The sequence below is a fragment of the Spinacia oleracea genome, chromosome 1 (assembly GCF_020520425.1).
Source record: "Spinacia oleracea cultivar Varoflay chromosome 1, BTI_SOV_V1, whole genome shotgun sequence".
Classification (NCBI taxonomy): domain Eukaryota; kingdom Viridiplantae; phylum Streptophyta; class Magnoliopsida; order Caryophyllales; family Amaranthaceae; genus Spinacia; species Spinacia oleracea.
Genome location: NC_079487.1, coordinates 133,879,250 through 133,903,164, shown reverse-complemented (window position 1 = coordinate 133,903,164; position 23,915 = coordinate 133,879,250). Strand labels below are relative to the sequence as shown.

The 23,915-nt window shown below is 35.4% G+C and overlaps 2 protein-coding genes and 1 long non-coding RNA gene across 5 annotated transcripts; 1 reads left to right on the top strand and 2 right to left on the bottom strand.

The window, feature by feature from the left end:
• Positions 1-1,177: 1,177 nt before the first annotated feature.
• LOC110793472 (E3 ubiquitin-protein ligase RGLG5) lies at positions 1,178-7,259 on the bottom strand. Of its 3 annotated transcripts, XR_002534691.2 has the most exons (13): positions 6,978-7,256; positions 5,606-6,105; positions 5,164-5,248; positions 4,930-5,070; positions 4,719-4,832; positions 4,508-4,605; positions 2,745-2,824; positions 2,535-2,640; positions 2,315-2,442; positions 1,945-2,197; positions 1,795-1,851; positions 1,525-1,690; positions 1,178-1,438 (listed from the first exon to the last, which is right to left on the bottom strand). XR_002534691.2 is itself a non-coding variant. In XM_056829944.1 (12 exons), the coding sequence occupies exons 2-12, from the start codon at positions 5,873-5,875 to the stop codon at positions 1,610-1,612; spliced, it is 1,413 nt and encodes a 470-aa protein (XP_056685922.1). In that variant the 5' UTR covers positions 5,876-5,894; positions 6,978-7,259; the 3' UTR covers positions 1,178-1,609. The 3 variants fall into 3 exon arrangements, 2 of the variants coding, with proteins under 2 accessions (XP_056685922.1, XP_021854040.1); XM_056829944.1 differs by having other exon boundaries at positions 1,178-1,690; positions 5,606-5,894; positions 6,978-7,259; XM_021998348.2 differs by having other exon boundaries at positions 1,178-1,690; positions 6,978-7,257.
• A 3,959-nt stretch (positions 7,260-11,218) lies between these two features.
• Positions 11,219-13,242, bottom strand: LOC130466231 (uncharacterized). Its single transcript, XR_008926242.1, has 2 exons — positions 12,872-13,242; positions 11,219-11,601 (listed from the first exon to the last, which is right to left on the bottom strand). It is a non-coding gene; the product is annotated as an uncharacterized lncRNA (long non-coding RNA).
• Positions 13,243-14,682: 1,440 nt separating this feature from the next.
• LOC110793437 (uncharacterized protein At3g49055) lies at positions 14,683-21,092 on the top strand. Its single transcript, XM_021998317.2, has 5 exons — positions 14,683-16,407; positions 16,503-16,579; positions 18,804-18,915; positions 19,082-19,198; positions 20,493-21,092. Exons 1-5 carry the CDS (start codon positions 15,007-15,009, stop codon positions 20,850-20,852), a joined length of 2,067 nt encoding a protein of 688 aa, XP_021854009.1. The 5' UTR covers positions 14,683-15,006; the 3' UTR covers positions 20,853-21,092.
• The last annotated feature ends 2,823 nt before the right edge of the window (positions 21,093-23,915 follow it).

The window sequence follows — 23,915 nt, the reverse complement described above, 5'->3', positions numbered from 1 at the left end:
ACCTTGTGTTGGTTTCTTGGCTTGTTTTCCCGGTCTTTTCTAATCGCCGTTGTCTTGTTTTGTGTCGGAGATCTTGATGGTAAAGGTAATCACCATCGTCTTGTAGTGTCGATTCACCCCAACCTTGACAGTAAAGGTAAAGGTTAGTTTTAGGATTTGAGGTTGTTGGGATTATATTGCCATTAGTGTGTACCTGTTCCCTCCTCTTTGCTTTGTGGTAGTCTCTAGGTTAGTGTAATATGTTCAGTTTTAATGATACGTTTTGGTTTTTTTGTGTTGGTTTTTTCTTGTTTTTTCTAAGAATGGTCTGTTTGAGGTTGTATCGATACAGGAGGTCACCTGGTGTTGTCCTGGTATTTCTTAAGAAGTTATTCAGGTGTAGGTGGTTTACCCCCTTTGAGGTTCAAATGGGGGGGGGGGGGGGGTTGTTGGTAAGCCTGCGGAGTTATTGTCAGTCTCTCCATCTCTGATGCTGGTGTTAGAATAATGGAAGTTATCTCCTTTGAGTTTGAGAGTGAGCTTGGGGTAAAAGTCTTAGTTGTTTTGTTAGGAAAGGAGTAACGAGTAATAGGAAGGGTCAGTGTCATCGGGTTTAGTTGTCATTTGGTCGTGGAGGGTAACTTTTGTTATCTCTCCCTGTAGGTTAGTGTTGAGGGTTTCTCTTAGCGCTTTCAAAAAATCTTTATTTGAACGCTGCTACTCATTTTATAGGCGTTCATAGCATCCTAAACAAGTTGTGTGCAGACGCCTTGTGTGCAATACACAAGGTCAATCAACCTAGCCTATCACATTGGTTATCTTTCTCTCGTGTCCTTGTTCCCCATGTTTTAGGGTCCTTTTGGGAGACTTGATGGTAATCCACCTAACATTAGTACCATCTAACATAGTAGTGAGCAAGACGTTTTCAACAATTACGGGCTAAAACAAGAAGAGCACAGGACCCTTGCGTTATCTATTAATTTGATTTTTAGTTTAGTATTTGTAATGGTCCATAAAGACCTTAATGTTTAGTGTAATTTTATAAGACATTTTACATTATGCAAGTTTGAACCTATGTCAAAAAAAAAATACAACTACCCGTATCCTCTTTCAACTTTTGCTCAATCATTTTTTGGTGCATCGTACAGATGAGCTTTTTTTATCTACCGAAACTTATGTACGAAGTATAAGCTTCCAATCATGAAAGAAAACTAGTATTTACATCAATAATGTGGTTTTGTCAACAATCAGTCAAATTACTGCATACAGGAAGTGGGGATTATTAGATCTGCAGAGAGAAGAAAGTAACCATAAATAACAAACAGATAAAAAAATAACTTTACAAAAATACTCCCAATATTTTCCACCAAAACTACTCCTACCGACCTACTCAACACAATGCATTAGCACCCCGTCTGTCGTTGGGCTGCTTGCTGACAGTTTCTCCACTCTCACATAACTGCATAGACAAGAAACAGGTTTCTTCCATAACGATGACGATTCTGACGACTTTAGTTGTACGGAAAAACCAAATAAGATACTCACCACCTCTAGAAAAACTAATGGGATACGGCTACTCAAGCTAGTACGTACTACCACCTAAAAGACTTTCAAAAATGTTGAAAATCTTTTAGTACAGCCTTATTCTGGTCTCAATTGAACGTCGGCAAATTGGGCAAGCATCCAGAAACTCTCCACAATCACAGCATGTCTGATTCAAAGGATTAACGTATGAACATGGAAGTCAGTTTCATCACCCAATACCTTGAATAAAACGTGACAAGTAAATAAGTAATGCATGCTTTCATATATTACCTGATGCCCACAACCGAAAGCCATATTCTTAGGACTGGTGATGCATATAGGACAAAGCTGCTCCACATAAAGAAAACACAACATTAATCTTGTCTTGTGTGACTGATGGTGCAAAGTATGTCACGCACTACTTAACAAAAAAAAGGTTACCTGATTTTCATAAGTAGAAGTTGAGGGAGGAGCGGTGCTACTATAAGCAGAGGCTGAGGGTGGGGCAGTGCTACTATAAGCAGGAGTTGAAGATGAACTTGTGCCAAGTCCAGCTCCTGGATGAGGATAAGCTGGAGAACTCTTCTGAAAACTGCTTGTGCGGGAAAACGATTTTGAGCCAATGCGTCCAGATGCAGCATTGTATTGAGGTGGAGGAAGGCAAACCCTCTCCGGACAATGTCCAGTTCTACGGCTGCATAGTAAGAAGAAATTTAGTCAAAAGATCGTAATTTGTAAGGTATAATAAAATTGATATGCATCAAGATTAAAAAGCATCAACTATTTGGGGAAAAGGGAGATTATTTATTACCCCAATATGCCGTGTTCAAGAGTAGCTTTATATTGAGAAGGTATTTCCATTAAGGCTGAGAGCGCAAATTCGGTTTGCTTTTTCGACGTGTCCACATTCTTTGACATGATTTGAGTGAAATTCACAAACTAATCACAGCAAATATTCAGACAATTACTTGCACTGTCTGGTAAGAGAAGAAATACATAATCAATTTACCAGAGATCACCAAATTGCTTACTTGGAAGTTATCAAAAGCCCGAGCAGGGATGTTATCATCAAACTCTCTCATCATGTCCCATGGCCCATCTCCCACTCCAACCAGAACTATTGACAGGGGATATGCACTGAAATTTAACAGACATGAGATAAATTTTGGAAACATTCCTCGAGAGAAAAGAGTAAAACGGAAAATAGTTAGGCGAAGAATCAACAATTTGTCAGAACATACCTTGCTTGGACTATTGCTTCAATTGTCTTTTGCTCTTGTGGGCTAAGGTTTCCTTGCTGTGTGTCAACGCTCCTTGTGACCTGATGTGGTACACAAATTCATAAGTATCAAAACAACATAATCCACAGCAAGTAATAAACAGAAGGAAAAATCTCTAGAACAACCTAAATCCTAATATATGAGAATACGTCATAAAGTACGAAGTCCTAGAAAGTAGAAACAACAAGACAAGTTTGGAGATTACAAAAAACTGAAACTAAATAAATTCCACGATAAATATTTTTGCGAATAGAAAATTGTTATAAAGAGCTGATCTGCCAAAGGTTGGTTCACTCACCACTACACCTGCCAACTATTCATCTCTAGCACCACTGCTACGAATCCTAAATTTACTGAGATTTTCTTTTCCTTCCTTTTTATTCTAGTGCCAAAGTCATGTTGAGAAGAAAAGTTACACCCTAACAAATAATTTCTTCACCTACAGGTGTTTGTGATGAGGCTTCTAGCAAAAGCTAGGGATGTTAATATAGGAACAAGGAGAAGGCCCGGAAATCATACCATATTGATCTTTCTAACATGACATATACAAATCACTAGCGGAAGGTGGTTAATACCTTTGTCTTGGAAATATATACGAAATTCTATCTTTTAGACTAAAAAAAGGGCGTCAATAAAGCACAAGTGAATATACAGATCCTTTTGGTAATCATAAACACGAACATTCTAGAATTACAGTCTTATTTTATCTAACTTTTAGTTTAGTAAATAATTATTGAAGGTTTACAACCAAGGAATTCAAGTACTTCAATCAGAATAATGCAAAACTATTGGTAAATATAAAGTCAAAACCTTGTACTTCGTAAAATATTGTCTTATATTAGTAGTGTCTTCAATATCCCCCAACAAAAAAAAATCAAATTCCCCATCAAATCTCAATAACGTTGAAAAATTCCAATACAGAAGGCCTTCCAGAGAACTCTTCCAGATTAGGACAACCTTTACCCTTCTAAGCATTCCCCAATGACACCCTCAACTTTGAGGCCCTCGTCTAGGTCCACTTCCTTCTTTCAACATTATTTCTTCTCTCCTAAAGGCTTGAACTTGCGGAAACCAGGCCCAATTTTGGTATTATCAGACAATGAGACAAATGCAACCCATTCAAAGGTTTCTCTCGAGGACATAGATATAAATTGATGAGTGTACCTAGGCACTTATTACTCTCTTGTAGTGAGAACCACCACCTTTTGGTTCTTATTTAAGGAAATGGTAATGTGAAATTTAACGCTGGAAAATAGAAAAGCATACTAGGAGACGAACTCTGGCAAGAGGTGTCTATCTACAGAGTATAATATTTTATCTAGGAGTGGTTATGTGAATACGACTTCGGTAAAACGGTTGGTTTTTGCTAATATTCCTATATACGATAAAATTTCCCAACTTAGGTCTACAATATAAAACTTAAGAGAGAATTAGGGATCAGAACAGTGACTCCATTCCCATCCTCCACCAGCGTTACGAGAGATTGATTTTTATGGAGAACATTTGGATCCCTTACTCCCCAAAATGAGCACTAACTAACCTACCTAAGGATTTCAAAAGTTCTTAGCCTCTTAGCACGAATTATAAGGAAACAAATATATAGTCAATTTTTACAAAAGTAAACAATTAACACCATATTTGGCCTCGGCTTTAACTAGCAATAGTGCTATCTTCTCAAGGTATCAACATTCAGTAGAAGGCAGATAAGAAGTAACGCGAATAACCTGTCCATCAGCAATAATCAGCAAAACATGATATTGTCCACCACTTTGTTCGACTATAGTCATGGCCATTTCAATAACGGGAGCAAACGAGGTTGGCCCTGCCACACAAAATCAAAGAATACATGAAATTAACCGATATGATATTTATTCATTACCATCTTCTAAATAAATGTTTCCATTAGCTCTAGAGTGAAGGAAAACCTATACTAACCTGCTAGCCGTAATTGGGGAACCAACTCTCTATAACGTGAGAGAACTTCCTCAAATCCTTGGCAGTATCTGTCATCATCGTAGAAACTGAAGACATCCTGGTCATGGGTTGATGCTGCGGGGAAAATTTAAGATTTGAGTAACTGAAGTATTTATGACAGACAAGAAAAAATCATCCAATAATTAGCAATCCAGCTTGTGATGACAGTTACCATCTCCAAATCCATAACATGGAATCAAATTATCCTCATCGAACGCAGATATAGTTTTTCCAATAATTGATATTGCTTCCTCATAGGGGTTTGGATCATTTCCAATGTGATGTAGACTTCGTCTATTGAATGACTTAGCACCTGTTTACAGCAAAAAGAATGGAGCAAATGCAATAAGGATTAATTACTTAAAAAAAGTTAAAAAAAGCCAAATTAAAGAGGATAAAGTTAAACCTGTCCACTCATTGCTCTTTGTAAAGTCAATGCCAACAATCAAATTGGATGACTCAAGCCCTGCATGTGCAAGTGCTGCAGTAACCTACAAAGATGTCAAAAGGCCATGTATTTAAATACTTGAGCACAGACTTTAAAGTCATAACTGCTGATACGGAGTACAAAAGTAAAAATTCAAAATAGAACAGGTTAATCTGCAAACAACATGCTCGATGATCAGCCAGTTCTTGTCTAGCCGTTACTTTCTATGATAATTCATTCTCAAGTATCAACATTCCAAAGACCTATAACCTTTGAAATTCAAGCATGTAGATTAACTAAATCATAAAAAGGGACTACAAGATAACATCATCCCGAAGTAAGGTCTCAAATCTATCATGAAAATGTTGCTGCCACAACCAAAAATGAACAAAGTTCTATAAAATAATCTACGAGCCCTAACCTCATCCAAGGTGCGATAGTTATCTGCAATCCTCGAATACTTTCTTTCTAACGTCTTCTTAGGACGTGTAGTAGTTGGAGGAGGGGGAGCATAACTAGGCAACGGTGAAGGCGCATATGGAGGATGCTGAGAATGAGATGTATAAGGTGTTTGTGGAGCGTAACCTGGCTGAGACACATACGGAGAAGGCGGTGGAAACCCATGGCTTTGGCTAGGAGTCCGCTCGTATGAAGACACTGACCTCCTCCTCGATGAACTTCTATTTCCCATTTGTACTTGAACTACTCCACTTCTCCAAATGCAATACACCAAAGCAACCAAAAATAACAACCAAAGCAACATAAAAACCAAACTTCAACAAAAGCTTTCCTCAATACCTTTCCTCAATCAACAGAATGACGTTTAAAAGAGCAATGACAATGAACTTCACGTCGAATTCAAAACTATCGGGCCACAACAAACTTTCACCACAACACCGCTTATTAGGCAGATATATATACCTAAAATTATGATGAAAAACAACAATCAATCAATAATTCCAAACTCAATCAAACAAAAAAATTCGAAAAAGGCCGATATTATAGACCAAAATCTCGAAAGCGACAGAGATATGGTGGATAAACACAACGCATCAAACTTCAACCAACACTTTTCTAGGTCTCCTTTAATTTAACATAAAAGTCTATGTCTTCCACACCTAAAAGTATAAAAATCCAATCAAACAACAATTTTAAAAACAAAATACAAAAACAAATCTCACTGCAATCAGAAACTCACAAGAAACTGCAATGCAAATTATATGAAATTTACACAAGTACATAAAAATCAAGAGCTAAAAAAAAGTCAAATCAACATTAATAGAAAATCTAAATTAATTCTTTCACGTTAATTCGCCTTCGGCACGTAATCTTGTTTTCTTCGTCGACATAACCTACTCTGAGAATACTAGTCGTGAAATTAATTACAATGCACTTAATTAAAAACAATAATTACACTCAAATTAAAAATTGAAAAATGCAATTAAGAAAATCAAATGTCGAAATTTAACTGGATAACATAATAAAATCATCAACAATTAAAATAATATTCAGTCATAATCAATAGATTCGCTATCAAAACTAAGAATATACCTCAAAAACTAATTAATCATCCAATTGCGAAAACTTTAACCTAAAAAGTGCATTTTCAAATTTTAAATCAACAAAAAAAAAACACTGAATTAAAACAGAGATTATACATCCAAAAAAGTACGAAAATATTCATCAAATTGTGAGAAATTTAACCTAAAAAATGCAATTTCAGAAATTTAATTCAACAACAACAATAACACTGAATTTTTTAATTCGACAAAGCAAAAATAAAATTAATGTACCTTCGCCACTTGAGAGGACTGTAGAGAGAGAAAGCGGAAGAGAAGGAGCTGCTTTTTGGAGGAGAGAGAGAGTGAATGAGATTCCAATTGCAGAAAAAAAAAGACTTTGTTGCATCTATTTTTTGGATTTGTTTTTTCGGTGGAGTTTGATTGATTATTTGATTATACGAAGAAGTAAAAAGATGAAGACATTTTTGGAGTAATTTTTTAATAAATTAATTTTAATCGAGTAGCGTATAATTAAATGGTTTCGCGCTGTATTTATTTTGTTTGTCTCGTACTCTCGTAGATAGAGTCGTAGACCGTAGACGAGGTCAGGAAGGCGCACGGAAAGTATGGTGGAGTTGGATTTTGGGTAAAATTTTGTTACGTGCTGGATGCTGGAGGTTATCCTGTTTTTTCTGGATATATGTGATTGTTCACTTTATTTCTTAATCAATAAGTTAGGGTTTAAAATTTATCTACTGGAAATGAAAATAAATTATTCGGTATTAGCTAGTCTTTAACTCTTTATCCGTAATTGGAGTATGCGAAATGAGAGGGATAGTCATTGTTATCGACGGTGGATATCTTTGTTATACACTAAAAACAAGTGTTTGATCTTATACACCAAAATTTTAAAAAATTATGAACCGACTCGATTTAATCTTAAAAATTCGACCCTAATGTAAAAAGAGTGAAAGTTTGATCCTAACGTTGTAGGAAGTGGAGTTTGTGTAGTGTATGATCGTGGTTGTCGGAAGTGGGTTGTGGGGGTAGAAAGCTTGAACTAACAACTTGTATACACGGGTTTATTCATACTATAAGGTAAGGGGACATGGAACAAGGTTTAATTGGCGACTCCTCCTCATCCCAATGACTTTAATAGTTGAATACTACTGCCATTTCATCAACTAATAGATTAAATTACATTATAAATATGTATATATGGTATCTTCCTAAAATTCTGAATCGTATGATTTTAAGTGTTAAATTATCCAAATTCGACTCAACGCCGAAAAATAATCTTACATAACTCCGATATATATAATCTGAGCCTGAAACCTAATTTTAAAATCCAAACCAGAACATAAGTGGGTAAAATATAGAGTTTGTAAAATCCGACTCGTTGCCATTACTACTAGTTCCATGTGTGATGCGTTCAAGGTTTAACGAATCTTAATTTGTTGTGACTAATATTTTTTTTCTATAAAATGCATGCATTGAATTTCCTTGAACATAAAATTTACAATATTCATGAAACTTCTTTAAGTGGTCAACGTAGTAATATTTATCGCAATCTTTACCACTTAAAGAAGTTTTATAAATTTTGCAAATTTTCTCTAAGGAAACTCAATACTTGCACATCTTTTCAACCTACAAATATCCAATATACTATATCCGGTCATTTGGGGTGATAAGGGAACTTTAAATTGCTTTTGTAACCACTTTCATCAAATTTGTACACTTCTCAAAGACTTCTAAGTCTGCGTTCTATTTACCTGATTTTCACTTATTTTTTCTGAACTTATTTTATCTGAACTTAATTGAACTTATCTGATCTTATCAAAATTTATCAAAACTTATTTTAGTTCTAAATTGTACTTGGTCAACCCTTATTTTTTTGAACATATCTTATCTTAACTTAACTAAACTTATTTAAACTTATTTTTCCTGAAATAAGTGCAAATAAGGTGAACAGAGCAGAACATGACCTAAGCTAGTGAATGAGTTGGTGAGACTAGTGGCGCTACAACTTTTCCTGTGGGTGCGGGCTTTTTCGCATGCTGCACATTGTAATTAGTCATTTCGTTGGGTAAAAGAAGCTAAGAAATTCACTAGAAATTGCACGTAAATGGGTGTCACTTTCATTATTCAAGGTTTTTGTGTACAAGTTGTAGGTCGCTACACACTCTACTTATAATCACAACTGTTGATGCAACTTTGTAATTTTGTTAGTCTCGCATGTGACTCATCAATTTTTTTTTTTTATTTTTGTACATTTGTACTCCGTTTATACTTACTCTGTTATTCATCTTTTTTTTTTTTTTTTTAATAAAATAAAAACTAAGTTAACCCTTTTGAAAAAGATAACCTAAAACATTTTTTCGATAATAAGGAAAAGGGAAGGATCAAAGAATGAAAACCATTAAGACAAAGAAATACATAAGCTTCTTTTTACTGCCATAAAACCAATCTTTTGGTTCGCCTCCCAATAACAATGTTATTCATCTGTTTAGACATGGTTTCATTTGCCTTTTTTTTGGCGATCACTAAGATGTGTTTATGTCATTGGTATTAGACTTGATCATGAGTAGTCGGCCGTCCCAACCTAAAAATGGTGGTTTAGGCACAATCTTGGGTCCGTTTTTCAGGTTTTGTTTGGTTCAAACCGGTTTTAAAACTTTCCAAGCTTATACAGGTGTGAAAATGGCTCGAAAAATCTACTATTTTAGTATGAAATATCAGGTGTTGGGCACAAAAATGTTCCGCTTGTTGGCCCTGTCAAAACCAGCATATTAGGATGTAAATTTTTGTGGTGGACCTGCTTGACATTTAATCAGATCTCGTTAGTATTTTTAGTTTCATAGCTTTAAAATGTTGTTTCTTGAAAAGGGTCTTTAGTAAAAAGTTTAGATTCTAAAAGTACATTAAAAATGAATCTAACAAAACTACACATTAAAACATTGTGGACTTGTTTGGCAATTGGATTTGGTTGTCAGTTGTTAGTTGGTTCACTTGGCTGGTTCAATCGGTTGTTTGTACTATTAGCTTTTTTACTGGTTGTTTTATTTCATATTTGCCTAAAAAACTTATTTGGTAAAATCAATTGTTGAATGTTACTATGCACAGTACTCCTATTAACAACTTCAAAGTCAAAATCCTAAAGTTAGTCCAAACCACTTTTTTATTTTGGCTCAAAATTAGTTTTTTTTAAATGACTATACAAAAGCAATTACCAAAGATAAATCTTAGTTATTTGACGAAATAAAAAGTCAATGAAAAAACATTTACCACGATTTGTATGAGATTTAGTGGGTTGAGCTGAATTAGTTATTTAATGTGGCTACGTGGGCCCTTAAAGCTAAGGAATTAGGATGAAACATCTTTGTTTAACGTGGAAAACGTAAAACAAAAGCAAACTGGTCCAATTTTTAAGTTATTGAAAGTGATACGACTTTCGTTAGGGATTGAGATTGTATACTTAAGGCAACCAAAAGCAGTCAAGCAAATGTATACTCTGTAGAATGAACCCCTACAAACCTGCAATGTTTTTGGGTTTATGAATTATGATGCCCTACAATAATTTAACTTATAATTATAATTATTTTACGGATACATGTTATCCAATTAAAGAAACTATTTTATGAGCCCGTTCAATGAACGGACAATTATTGTTAAACGGTTTTTAAAGTGTTAATTTTGTTGAAAGCTTGTGATTTTAGTGGGAATATATGAAATTTAAAAGTTGAAAAAAATGAATTAAATGGTGAATTAATGTTGAATGAGAAAGATGAAGTTGAAGAGGTGTTGAAGTTGTAAAATACTTCGTATAACAAAAAGAAAAAAAAAAGAACAAATTAATGGATGAAAGATGGGGATGACACATGTATCTAATAATCTATGGTTTTCCTTTTTAAATACTAGGTATAGATTAGTAGTTATTGGTCCCCAAATTTTTGGCTGCATAGCTATGCATGCAATTTTGCATGCATATGAGCTTCAACGGCTTCGTTTCAGCAGTTTCAGCCTTCTTTTTTTAGTGCATTATTCTGTTATTTCTTTTGTATTTTTATTTTGTATTTTTTAATTTTAATTTATTTTTTTTCTAAATATTGTATAACGCTTGTTTTTCCCCAAAAAATCTCATTATTTGAGTAAGCTGCAAGCACACATAAGGAACAAACAAAAGGACATTTAAAGTTAAGCTCTGTTCTCTTCACCTTATTTTCACTTATTTCAGGTCTGATAAGATAAGATAAGATAAAATAAGGGCCAATAAGATAAGATAAGATAAGATAAAATAAGATAAGTTCAGGGCCAATAAGATAAGATAAAATAAGATAAGTTCAGGGTTAATAAGATAAGATAAGATAAGTTCAGGGCCAATAAGATAAGATAAGATAAGATAAGATAAGGGTCAATAAGATAAGATAAGATAAGATAAGATAAAATAAGGGTCAATGAGATAAGATAAGATAAGATAAGATAATGGTCAATAAGTTCAGATAAGATAAGATAAGGGTCAATAAGTTCAGATAAGATAAGATAAGGGTCAATAAGATAAGATAAGATAAGATAAGTTCAGGGTCAATAAGATAAGATAAGTGAAATTCAGGTGAAGAGAACACTACCTAACTTAATGAACATTCATGTTCAAAAAATGAACATATCATCTATTTTTCTATTTGCTTCTTCTATTTTAGTTCTATTTCTATATGATTCTAAATTTTTTGCTTCTTTCCTTTCGGCTTCCACTTTTTCGCTAGACCGGTCTTTTTTCTCTTTCTATCTGCTTCCTTATTTGCGGATTCTTTTCTTGTTGTTTTTACCTTCAATTCTTGCAGCCTATCTTAATACCACATCTTCCATTTCGAATCGGTTTTTTTCTTTTGTTGGCACATTCATATTAACCTTTTCCTTCCTGCATGAAAATCATAATTTTGTTAGTTGAACATTGTTCTGTATAAATTGAACATAAGACTTGAGAAAATGAACATCACACAAAGTGTTCTTATTCATGAACATATGATAGTTTTATAAGTTGAATTTAGTTGAATATGATTCGTTATAAGTTGAACACAAGACTTGAGAAATCGAACATCACACAATTGTTCTTATTTGTGAACATTTTCTTTTATAAATTGAACATCATCTTTTATAAGTTGAACATGATGAGTTATGAACTGAACATGACATTATTTAGAAAGTGTCAATTTTGATATTTTAGTAAACAATAATGAACACCTACTTATAAAATCTGAACATGATATTTTAGAAAAGAATAATGAACATTTGTTTTAAAGAATGCTTTTGGCTCGTTGTTTGATGGTATACTGCTTTTTTTTTATTAATGTTGATGCTTACCTTTTAGTGGAACATGATTCTGTATAAGTTGAACATAACACTATAGAAACTGGACATCACACAAAGTGTTGAAGATGTCATAGTTTTATAGGTTAAATTTAGTTGTACATAATTCTTTATAAGTTGAACATGAGATTTGAGAAACTGAACATCACACAAAAGTATTGAACATATATTAGTTTTATAAGTTAAATTTCGTTGAACAACATCACACCAAAGTGTTGAACATATTAGTTTTATAATTAAGTTGAATTTAGTTGAACATGATCATTCTTTATAAGTTTAACACGAGAGTTGAAAAACTGAACATCACACATAAGTGTTATTATTTGTGAACATCATCTTTTATAAGTTGAACATGATAAATTATAAACTGAACATAACAAATTCAGAATTAATATTCAGCAATAACTACCACGACCACCACGAACAACAATCCCAACAACAACAACAACAACAACAACAACAACAACAACAACAACAACAACAACAACAACAACAACAACAACAACAACAACAAGTTACCAAATATAGTTCATTCTATAATTATGAACATCGAACTTTATAAATTAAACATGAACGATGATAGAACTAAAATCGCAGCATAAAATTGTTGTTTAAAAAAAATAAACACCTACATATATTATTTTGAACATCTACATATATTAATTTGAACATCTCCAACCACGAAATCAATTAACGACAATATGTAAATTAAAATCACAATCAAATTTGGTGACGAAACTAACAAATTATTAAACACGAATTCGCAGCAAATGAACCTTGAATAAATGCAAATTAAAGATCAATTTACAAAGAAAACTCACAAATTTCATACAAATAAACATGGATTGGCGTAAAGAGAGGAGAAAGATATTCGACGGATCTGATCAAAAATTCGTCGGAATCGATCAGAAATTCGACAGATTCGACCAAAAAATCGACAGATCTGACCAAAATTTGACACATCCGACCAAAAATTCGACAGATCTGACCAGAAATTCGACGAATCCGACTAGAAATTCGCCGAAATCGCATGAGTAACCGTCACTATGGAATCCATCGGAGTCAAATTGGAGGTGTAAAGAGAGATAAATATGTAATTTGATGAGAGAAAATTGTAGTTTGATGAGAGAGAATGTGGAGGTTTTAATGAAAGAGAAAATGGTGAGAGAAAAATAAAATGGGGTTTGATGAGAGAGAAAATGGGGAAAGGTTAGAGGAGAAAGAAAAATGGGTATTTATAATGTAGTGTGTCTTAGCTCATATGCATCTAGAGATAGATGCATACCTATGCAACCATTAATTATTAGTTATTGGTCAATAGTCTTTCTATATTGTTTCTTCATGGAGAGCCGCCCAAGTGCTACTCAAGACCAACCCAATATTTGAGAAAATATGGGCTTCGGACAATACAAGTACAAAAATGTGTTCGTAGGCCAAAGCCAAACCCATCCTAAAGAAGCCCATTTTAGCCTTGCCCGAATTGACGAGTTTTGATACGAAGTATAAATATTTATTCTTTTGGGTGAAATTTTGATACTTTGTAAAATTCCAGGAACAATCCCCCCCAAATCACCGCTACTCAAAAAGACGTGAAAGGGTGAAGAATTGAAGATAGATAATTGACACGAGGAATAAGGACATTAGAACTTGGTTGTTTGTGTAACTAGAAATAATTAACCAGCGTCCATTGTATAGGTTTTTGTTAGATTTTACAACGTTAATAGATCTGGAATTAAATAATCAATACTGATAAATTATTTAAGAAGTATATATCAATTGGATGTTGCATATTCAAATCGCGATGGAATTAAATTACCCTATACAATTACAATCGATATTAAGATTTTAAACACAAAGGATACGTGACGCATTCTTTCAAACTACGAGCATACTCACCGTACTACTTCGTAAAAATGCATATATCCTTTTAAACTACGAGCATACTCACCGTACTACTTCATAAAAATACATATCCTGTTAAACTATGAGCATACTCATCATCCTGTAAAAAGAAACACGGTAAAAACTCATCATAATATAAAAAGAAGGCAAATTTGCTAAAAAGGACCTTTTATAATCCAAATGTTGCGAGAAAGGACATTATATAATTTTTTTTTGTCAAATCACACCTTACAGTAAATTAATTTTGCGAGAAATGACCTTATATAATTTTTTTTTTGTGAAATCACACCTTAATGTAATATTTTTTGCGAAAGACAACCAAAAGTAAGTTTTCGACATTGACTGAGTTTTTCCGGCCATTGACTTGCACGTGAGAAGCATATGTGGCATTATTTTTCTAACCACACCCAATTTTCCTCCAAAATTCTAAGCTTTAAAACCTAAAGTTGAAAAAAAATTAAAATAAAATCAAGTTTGAAAATTCAAGACTAGGGGAAATCAGTGTCTTTAGCCAACTTAAGCTACACATCCTGCCCACGTGCAACTCAATGGTCAGAAAAACTCAATCAACGCCGAAAACTTCCCTTAGGTCATTTCTCACAAAAAAAATATTAAAGTGTGATTCCACCCAAAAAAAATTATATAAGGTCCTTGCTTGTAAAATTTGACTTCTAAAATTTGAGTTATAAAATGTCCAATTTTGACAAATTCGCCTAAAAAGAAACACTGTAAAAAATTGAGGCATTAGAATCTAGAGAGTGAAACTCGGAAGGAACACAGGGTGGACTGGTTGTTGCCTATTGTCGTCGTCTTCTACACTCTCTCTTCCCTAACCTGCGTGTTACGGTATGATTTCTTCCCTAACTCTCTTAGCTTCCCACTATTATTCCCCTCTTTTTTTCTAGGCATTTCAATATTTTACCTCTGAATTTCGACAATTTGCCAATTATTAATCGTATAATTCCCAAATCAAAAATCAAAAATCATAATCGAATAATGCGATTAAACCACAATCAAGAAGAATTGTTTGCTTAATTGTCGATTTTCTTCAACCATGGCAAGCGGCGCCGCCGGTGATGATGAATCCGGCGCCGTATTGAGCGACGTAGAGGAGGATGAATACCCACCGGCGGAGATCAAACTCGCCGCGAGTTCATCAGATTCTGAAGTTTCCGTCGAGAAGTTTAATGAATTACTCGCTGAATTTGATCGCGAGAAGCGAGCGAGAGTCGCTGCCGAAAGCTCGAAATCGGAGCTTGAAATTCAGTTCAATCGGCTTAAAGTTCTTGCTCGTGAGGCGATTAAGAAGCGAGATGAGAGCGGGAGTCAAAGAGATGAGGCGATGAAGGAGAGAGATGATGCGGTTAGGGCAAATGAGAAGCTGAGTAATGAGTTGTCGGAGGTGAATAAGGCGAAAGACGAGGTTTCGAAGCAGTTAGAGGAAGCGTTGAAGGGGAAGGAGTCGTCAAGGGCGGAGATTGAGGCTGCTGCTCAAATGTTGGTTACTGGGATTGAGAAAATTTCAGGGAAAGTTAGTCATATTAAGAATTTTACAGCTGGGGGTTTGCCCAGGTCACAGAAGTATACTGGGTTGGCTGCTGTTGCTTATGGGGTGATTAAGAGGACAAATGAGATTGCCGAGGAGGTGAATAAGCAGTTGGATTCGGTGACCAAGTCGAGGGATGAGGCTCGTGAAATGATGGAGCAGAGGAACTATGAGATTGCTATTGAGGTTTCTGAGCTCGAGGCAACGATTGGTCGGTTGAGGGATGAGGTGACAGAGAAGAGTAGTCGAATTGAGGGTTTGGAGAAGGGTATTGCTGAGAAGGATGGGAAGTTGGAGGAGATTGAGAGTGGGATGTTGGAGAGGATTGGTTCAGTTGAGAATGAGAGGGAGGAATTGAGGAAGTTAGTGGATGAGTATGAGAGTAGGATAGGAGAGTTGGAGTTGGAGATGGAGAAGCAGAGGCCTTTGCTTTTTGAGCAGTTGAGTTTTGTGTCAAAGATTCATGATCAGTTGTATAATGTGATCAAGATTGTGGATGCTAATAATGGGGATCAGTCGGAGTTGTCAGAGTCTTTGTTTCTTCCTCAGGAGACTGGGTTGGAGGAGAATATACGGGCGTCGTTGGCTGGGTTGGAATCAATATATGAACTAAGTAGAATCGTTATTGCAAAGACGAGGGACATTGTGGAAGAAAAGAGCCGCGAGGTTAAGAGCTTAAATGAAACAGTTGCTAGATTATTTAGGGAGAAGGAGCATGTAGGAGTGTTGCTCAGAAGTGCTTTGTCCAAGAGGTTAGCGTCAGTTTCAACATCTGAAACAAATGCCGTGTTCAAAGTAGCAGAAAATGGGTTAAGAGAATCAGGGTTTAAGTATAAGTTTGGTCATGTTCTTGATGATGCAAGTAAAGGCGGTACACAGGAGACAAAAGATGATGAAATATATGCCCTGGTAAAAAAGCTCAATATTCGTATAGAACTTTTTATATTTGAAGAATTGAAGTACTTCCATTTTCATGGTGAGATTAACTTTTCATTGCTGTCTAGGCTGGTGCTTTAGAGAGTATTATTAAGGAAGCACAACTGCAGATTATTGAGCTTCAACATTCGGTAGAGGAGCTAAGGTACATTCTTAATTCCGAGAATCTAAGATTCGACTTGTATTCATTACTGTTATTGCAGACAATATTGAAATTGAGACGTTGATAATAATACCTGTCTCATATATCTGTGTATTCTTCTTTGCTTCATGTTTACTACTCCTTTACAATGTGTTTGCTTAGCACTCTTAGAATAATTGGAATGTAGAAAAGGGAGGGGATGGAAGAAAGGGGCTTGCTTATTAAATCCAGGGGATGTAAAATGGATAACTTACAATCCATTCTTAGTCCCTCACTATCCCTTTCCTTCAACTTTCTTCAGTCAATCATACTGTTAGAGATTCATGTGATCTGGAAATTATGATTCTTGTTTTCTAGTCCAAATATTTGATCATTAGGGATGAGAGATATGCTAAAGTTTGGTTGCGGCTGATGGCGTGCCAGTTTAAGCCTTTTAACATTTTTGTGTCTCCTGCCAATACAAATATACAAATATTGCTCATAAATGGGAGAAGGGAAAGTAAGTAGTGTTCTTTTTTGCCATTCGTTGTCTGCTTTACTTAAGTTGGTGGTTATTAAGACCTGAATAGACAGTCGAGAGTGATTTGATTTTTTTCACAGCTGTAGCAATGACCACGTGCTCAATTATCATGTATCATTATTGCTACCCCAGTGTCTTGAATGAAGCTCTTGCATTTTGGTGTATGGGTTCACTGTGTTATGTCTTGCCCCGGAATATCCCGCTTCCATAGTACCAATTATAGGTTTTAAGTGGTCACCTTCCGGGTAATAAAACCTTGTAAACTATGTTTCTCGCACTCGGGTACGTTTCCAAGAATCTGACTCGTCTATTTTATGATAAAATTCCTTTATTTTGGCATAAAAAGAAGTGTCAATTGTCAAAATGTCCTACCCAATGCGGAGTGTCGAGGATCCGACACGGGTACTTGAGGTGAAAGGAAGAATTCAAGTAACCTAGGTTACGGTGATATCCAATTCCTTAAGGAAGCATTTGGTCATCTTTTGGACATTTATATGACTTTGGGAATCAATACGGCTTTCTTGGTATTTTAGTAACCAATAATGACATTCCAAACCCAATACCCCAACCCCGTCAAAGTCAAAACCCATACCTCAAACCCAAGAGGGCCGTAAGTTTGAGCAAAAAGTCCAACCTCGGAACTATATTTCTTTTATAGGTCAATCACCTACTGTGGCCACAATGTTTTTATAACCAACACGTCACCAGTATGTAGTAAATCAACAACGAACATCTCCGTCAAATGTTACCCCTTTCCCGAAGAAGAAAATGTGTCACTGGAGATTGCTTTGTGCCGGCAGAATTCTGCTGTTGTCTGAAATCAGAATTCAGCAGCTGATTACACACCACATTGATAGAATACACCAGTGACCTCTGTATTGGTGTTCCTCGGCTTAGTAGTTGCTGTAATTAAAGTGTTTCAGCAGGTTTTATGTCACGAAATCCTACTGCTGGTAGCTACTGTCGCCGTCATTTTGACTCTGGTTCTACTTGGTGAATGTCCTGTGCGTTCAGTTTGAAGATGTTGTGGGCACTGGGCAGGGTGGAGGATGTGGGGTGATGAAAAAGAAAATGAGTGGAAAGGTGGGGGGGGGGGTGATTTTTATATTTTTTAGCAATCAAAAGTTACCAAACACTTGATAGGTACGATATAATTGAACCTAACAGCCCCTAATTGCATATTAATACTGCTATTATCGTATAGGTTTAGGTTAAAATGGAAAAAAACTTGACATATTCGTGTTGGATACTTTTGGCAAGTCTAAGACCTTTAGATAGTCAGAGTAACATAGTTGAAATATTTCCTCCTCCCCGTACTGGTTGAATGCTAGCCACGAAACATCTTGAATAATAAAAAGGTTCTTAAACAAACATGATGCCATAAAAGTGACAACATTGCAACGAACATTAAGTTAGCACGAGTAACCCATTTCTGGTGCAATATCTCATTTTAGGTTCACAGCACAAGAATTAAAAGGGTGTGGAAATTGTCAGTTTTCTCAAATTTGGAAGGAATAACATCTCCAATGTAATAGTGGTTATGCTAATCTAGCTTTCATGTACCCACAGAAAAGCAGTCACACTATGGTTGGAAGTTTGGAACTAAGTGGTTTTTCAATGGACTTTAGTTTGTTTGTTGAATTTGGAACTGTGATTAATTATTAGTATTCTACTGTTCTGATTTGCCTACTTCTTTGTTGGCTTAAGGGCAGAGTCAAGTTTACTTAAAGAACATTTGGGGACTCAATCCAAGGAGCTCAACCAGAGAAAGCATCATATAGAGGAACTCGAAGAGAAGGAACGACAAGCGAATGAAAATGTAAATTTCTGTTTACCGGCTCATGTAATCGATACATTATACGAATACTATTCTAGAAATCTTATCTGAGGGATTCATGCATGTCATTGTCATTAATTGGTCCGATCTACTGATTATAGACATTATATGGAAGCCTTTTCTGTTCAACTGACTTGTCAAGTTTTAGATTGAAGGGCTTATGATGGATATTGCTGCTGCTGAAGAGGAAATAACGAGATGGAAACAGGCAGCGGAACAAGAAGCTGCAGCTGGAAGAGCTGTTGAGCAGGAGTTTCTTACTCAGGTAAGCTTTGAGCTTTCGATACTCTTTTGGACGTTACTTACCTAGTATTTTTCAGAAACTAGATATATTGTCAGCCTGTGCTCCTTCTGACCTTCTGGGGTAATCTGCGAATGCTTTTGCATTTGGATGAGTTTCATTATGGAGAGTTTAGCCTTGCATGATTCTTCGATGTAGTTTCATGATTTAGCCATGGAACTTCTAAAAATTTCATTTCAATCACTACGGAATAAACAAAAAAATTGCACCTTTTTAAATTGGATCTAATCTGCTATTTAGAAACAAAATAACACACTGTACTATAAATTGAACTTATTAGACTCAGTGGTTGGGTTCTTCCATACTTCGTATATTGTATGGGCTCGTAGAAGGTAGGAACATTATTAATGTAAATGGCTAATAGTAGCAATTAAACAAGCGTACACTAATTTAGAAGCAGATTAACAAAAAGTCACAGAACAAGACTTGTGATAAGGCTACAAATCTGCAGAACAAGACTTGGGGAGCCATCACCACGTCTTTAGGCAAAAAGAATTAGTGTTACATCTAGAACTGTTTTTGCGGGTTCTCATTGGAATTCCATGTAGTTTTGGTATTTGTCTAAACTAATGGCTTCAAGACGAAAAGGGCTTCCAGACAAAGAAATTAACAACCTTATCAAGCTATTGCCGGATAAATTGAAGGGCTTCTTGCTCTGCAGGTCATTAGATCTTCTCATTCTTTTGTGAGGATTAATGATGAATTTCTCTCTTTTTGTTAATTTCTCGTCTAAGCTTGTATTATTTGGATGTATGTGTCTGGGTAGAGGATTTAGGTTTCTGATTTTCCCTGATTGCCTCCATAAGCTTCTGCCTTCAGTAGGCCATTTATGACCTTTTCTCTCTTCTTTATCTACAGAAAAGAGGAAAAAGAAGAGAAAATAAAGGATGTTGTGTGCAAATGCTTTGCTTTTTACGAAGTAGATGTTTTTAGATGTGGTCTTAGAACAAGATCAAGGGGGTCTTATCTTAAGACTTTTATCACATGTCATATTATTAACTTTATTGTTAAGACTCCTTAAGATTCAATCTTTTCACCCTTAAACATATTTAAGACTTGTATATTTATGCATCATTTATTATTTTATTCAACTCACACAATGAGTCTTAAGTGATCCATTTCAATGCTACAAATTACTTTGTCTAATCTTAAAACTAGGTGAGTCATATGCATGTCAACACAACTCAAGTCTTAAGACATAGGGTTGGTCACGATCTTAGGCTTTGCAACTAAAATGGCTTTTATTCTATTGCTACAGATTTCTACCCTAAAAAAAGAAGTCGAGGAGACAAAGCAAGCAATGGAAGAGTTGGAGAAAAAGCTGAAATTTAAGGAGGAAACAGCTGCTGCATCAATGGCTGCAAGAGAAGCAGCTGAAAAATCATTGAGGTTGGCTGACACAAGAGCTTCTAGATTGAGGGATAGAGTGGAAGAACTAACTCACCAACTTGAGAACTTGGACAATAAAGATGATGACAACAGGAATAAGACTCGATCGAGATACGCGTGTTGGCCATGGGATTTGCTTGGAATCGATTTTGTTGGTACTCGACGGCCAATTGATATGCCGGAGCAGCAAAGTTCAAATGAAATGGAGTTGTCTGAACCACTTTTGTGATTACTTTTGTTTTTGTTTAGTCCATTTTTTTTAATCTCATATGGGGTTTTTTTTGTATAAAAAGGAAATTGTAGCTTACTTTTACTTTGTCCATAAAAAACATGTAAGTTAACGTTCTTGTTCACTGATAACACCTAGGAAGTAGGTGATTTGCCCTGAAACAAACGAAAGTTGCATTATAGCGCGATGGGGTTGGGTTACGAATGAATTAAGGTATGTTTTCAACTTTCTTTCCTGCCACGGTTTGTATGTACTACTACGAGTCTTGACTATAGTCTTGTTGTTTTGGTTTGGTTCTGCTTGCAACTTTGATTTTGTCGAGTTGCAGGCAGCGGCGGAACTATAGAGGGTCCCGCTCGGTCTCGAAATTTTGAAAATAAAAAAGTTTTGCCTAGCGTGTGTGAAAGGTCATTCACACAATTTGACCTATTTCGCGAAAAGCTCTTGCTCTCCTCCCCGTCTTACCACAGCGCCCCTCAGTACTCTGCCCTCACTGACAGGCGACAGCCTTGGCCTACCGGCCTGTAGGTCCCCACGGCCCCACCATCATCGTGTTGTGTGCCCACTACGGGAAGCTGAAAGGCCTGCCCCTCACCATTCACGAATCACGAGTGCTTAATTTCTTGAGTATGAGTAATTGTGAAAGCTGAAATTAATTTCTCCAAGTATGAGTAATTGTGAAAGCTGAAATTAATTTCTTGTTCATGATTAATTGTGTGCTTAGTTTAACTGTTTTAATTCATGAGTTGTAATGTTGTATGAGTATGACTGTATGAGTATGTTTTAATAATTCAATTTCTTCTTGTTGAGTTATTGTTATTTGTTAACAGTGGATTATTAGTTCATGAGTGCTTAACAATCTATTCTTTAACTTTCTGTTCATGAGCGGAAGCGGAACGAAACGAAAATCCTAACGGTTTTTCGCATTTGATTCACTAAATTGTCTTTCAATTATGATATTATGTTACTAATCCAACCACCAATTGTCTTTCAATCATGACAGTGACACTAAATTATCTCCAACAATAAAGGCATTGGAGGCTGGATCAATGTGCTAACTTCTTTGAGGTTGTTGAAAAATCCAGTGTTACATTGACATAATTGGCCTTGCAGTTTTAAGTTCAATTCTCAGGCTAGATGATTTATTATCTAGCACTCAGAATTCGATTATTATACTGTTGGTTAAATGATCTGTTGGCGTTAGACAAATTTCTTATGTTTTTTTTTGCAAGAATGTACTGGAAAGTTGAGCTAATTTCTTGAATTTTTTGTTGCCATATTTAGTAATTGTGATGGACAGTTAAATGTGTATCCCCTCGGCACTCATATGGTAAAATGTTAAGTCTGTAAAGCGTTGTAATTTGCTTGGCAATGAGTGAAAAATATAGTGAGTGTGAATAATTGAGTGTTTGGAGCAGAATTAAAGGAAAAAGAAAGAGATTAAGAATGATTTTATGAAATTACAGAGAGTTAACGAATAGATTATCTTGTTGTTAGTTTTGTTAACCGGGTAATGAGGATTATTAGTAATTAGTTCAACATCTTAACAAGTGCATCTTCTCCAGTCTCTATCATAGACTTGAAATTAACAGGCTCTCGCTATGTATTAATCCCAATTCTACCTATTGAAACAGGCCTAAACATCAAATTGCATATCTCGAATCTTAACTTGATATTGCTAGACTAAAACAATTAAACCTGCGCAAATCTAATCACATAGTAAATGAAAACAATCAATAGGAATTAACCATCAATACCAATATTATAATTCGACGACCCTCCGGCAAATGTTCCGACTAGATTCGTGACTCCCTCTCCTCTCCGACTAGCGATGACCCACTCTCTCCCCGACCCGCGACTCCCTCTCCGTGAAAAGGTTCCCGGAAAGATTTAAAATGGAAACTCGTCGAGGGTGGTCAACCTCCAAACCGTCGACCACCAGCTACCGTCAGATCTTTGACCTCCAGCAACGGTCGACCTCTGGAAGTATCTACAACGTCAAAGGTGGTTAACCTCCGAATCACCGACCTCCAACAACCATCGACGGACGACCTTGAGCAACCATCGAATCTTCAGCAACCGTCGACCATATCTGATATCAAACCCGTAGAGCAACCGTCGAGCAACCGTCGCCAACCGTCGCCGTCGAATCTTCGTGGAAAGAGTTGGTTATGGGTTGGTCATGATGGATGTGGTGGTGTGTTGATGGTGGATCTGGTGGTGTGTTGATGGCTCAGGAAAGGGAATGCCAATACCTAGGGAGGGTGGGAAATCAATATAGAGGAATTTGAGGTAATCAAGGGGGTAAATGGAATCATTGAAATAGAATTACAAACAACAACAAAGGGAATTAATCCTTCTGATTCTCTTTCGCTTTCCTGAATACCCCTAACCAAACGGCCCCTAATATTGTTAATATGTTTTACTTATTTATCCTAATATTGTTAATATGTTTTACTTAATATGTTTTACTCACTTATCCAAGTAAAATTAATATGTTAAACTTATACAAATAAAATTGGGTTTTATTCCAGATTTAAAATTATAAATATATGCACTTACGTAAAACTTAAATTTAATTATAAGATTTATTTAATTATTTCATATTTAATTGATTTATGAATTTATCAACTAAATAGATTATTTAGAAAATATTAATTTTACAATATTTATTGTTTAATATTAATGAAATAATTTAATCTTTTGAAAGAAAAAAATCAAACCAAGGATAAAGCTTAGCATAACGTAAAATTGGGGTAACGACTATTGCTAGTACCCGCAATCCATTCTAAATGTGTTTATGAAATTATGACGTTATGATTGAATTTATAAGCTAAATGTTTTGACATATTTTATGAATTTAGGAAATGAAATGTGATATGATTGAATTATTTCATAAACGTGATATTTATGTAAAGAGCTAAATATAATATAATTGTAAGAGCTAAAGTACAAATTGTAAGGGATAAAGTACAGAAATTCTACTTCGTAGTAAGTATACAAATAAGATAAGTATACAATACCATAAAAGTAATTTTTATCAAATCTCTAATACTTTGTTAT

Coding starts and splice junctions, on each gene's coding strand:
- LOC110793437 (XM_021998317.2), top strand. CDS start 15,007: ATGGCAAGCGGCGCCGCCGGTGATGATGAATCCGGCGCCGTATTGAGC. Junction 18,916..19,081: donor AACGACAAGCGAATGAAAAT/GTAAATTTCTGT, acceptor GTCAAGTTTTAG/ATTGAAGGGCTTATGATGGA. Junction 19,199..20,492: donor AGCAGGAGTTTCTTACTCAG/GTAAGCTTTGAG, acceptor CTATTGCTACAG/ATTTCTACCCTAAAAAAAGA.
- LOC110793472 (XM_021998348.2), bottom strand. CDS start 5,947: ATGTTGCTTTGGTTGTTATTTTTGGTTGCTTTGGTGTATTGCATTTGG. Junction 2,641..2,744: donor GAAGCAATAGTCCAAGCAAG/GTATGTTCTGAC, acceptor GTTAAATTTCAG/TGCATATCCCCTGTCAATAG. Junction 2,198..2,314: donor CTTGAACACGGCATATTGGG/GTAATAAATAAT, acceptor CTTACTATGCAG/CCGTAGAACTGGACATTGTC.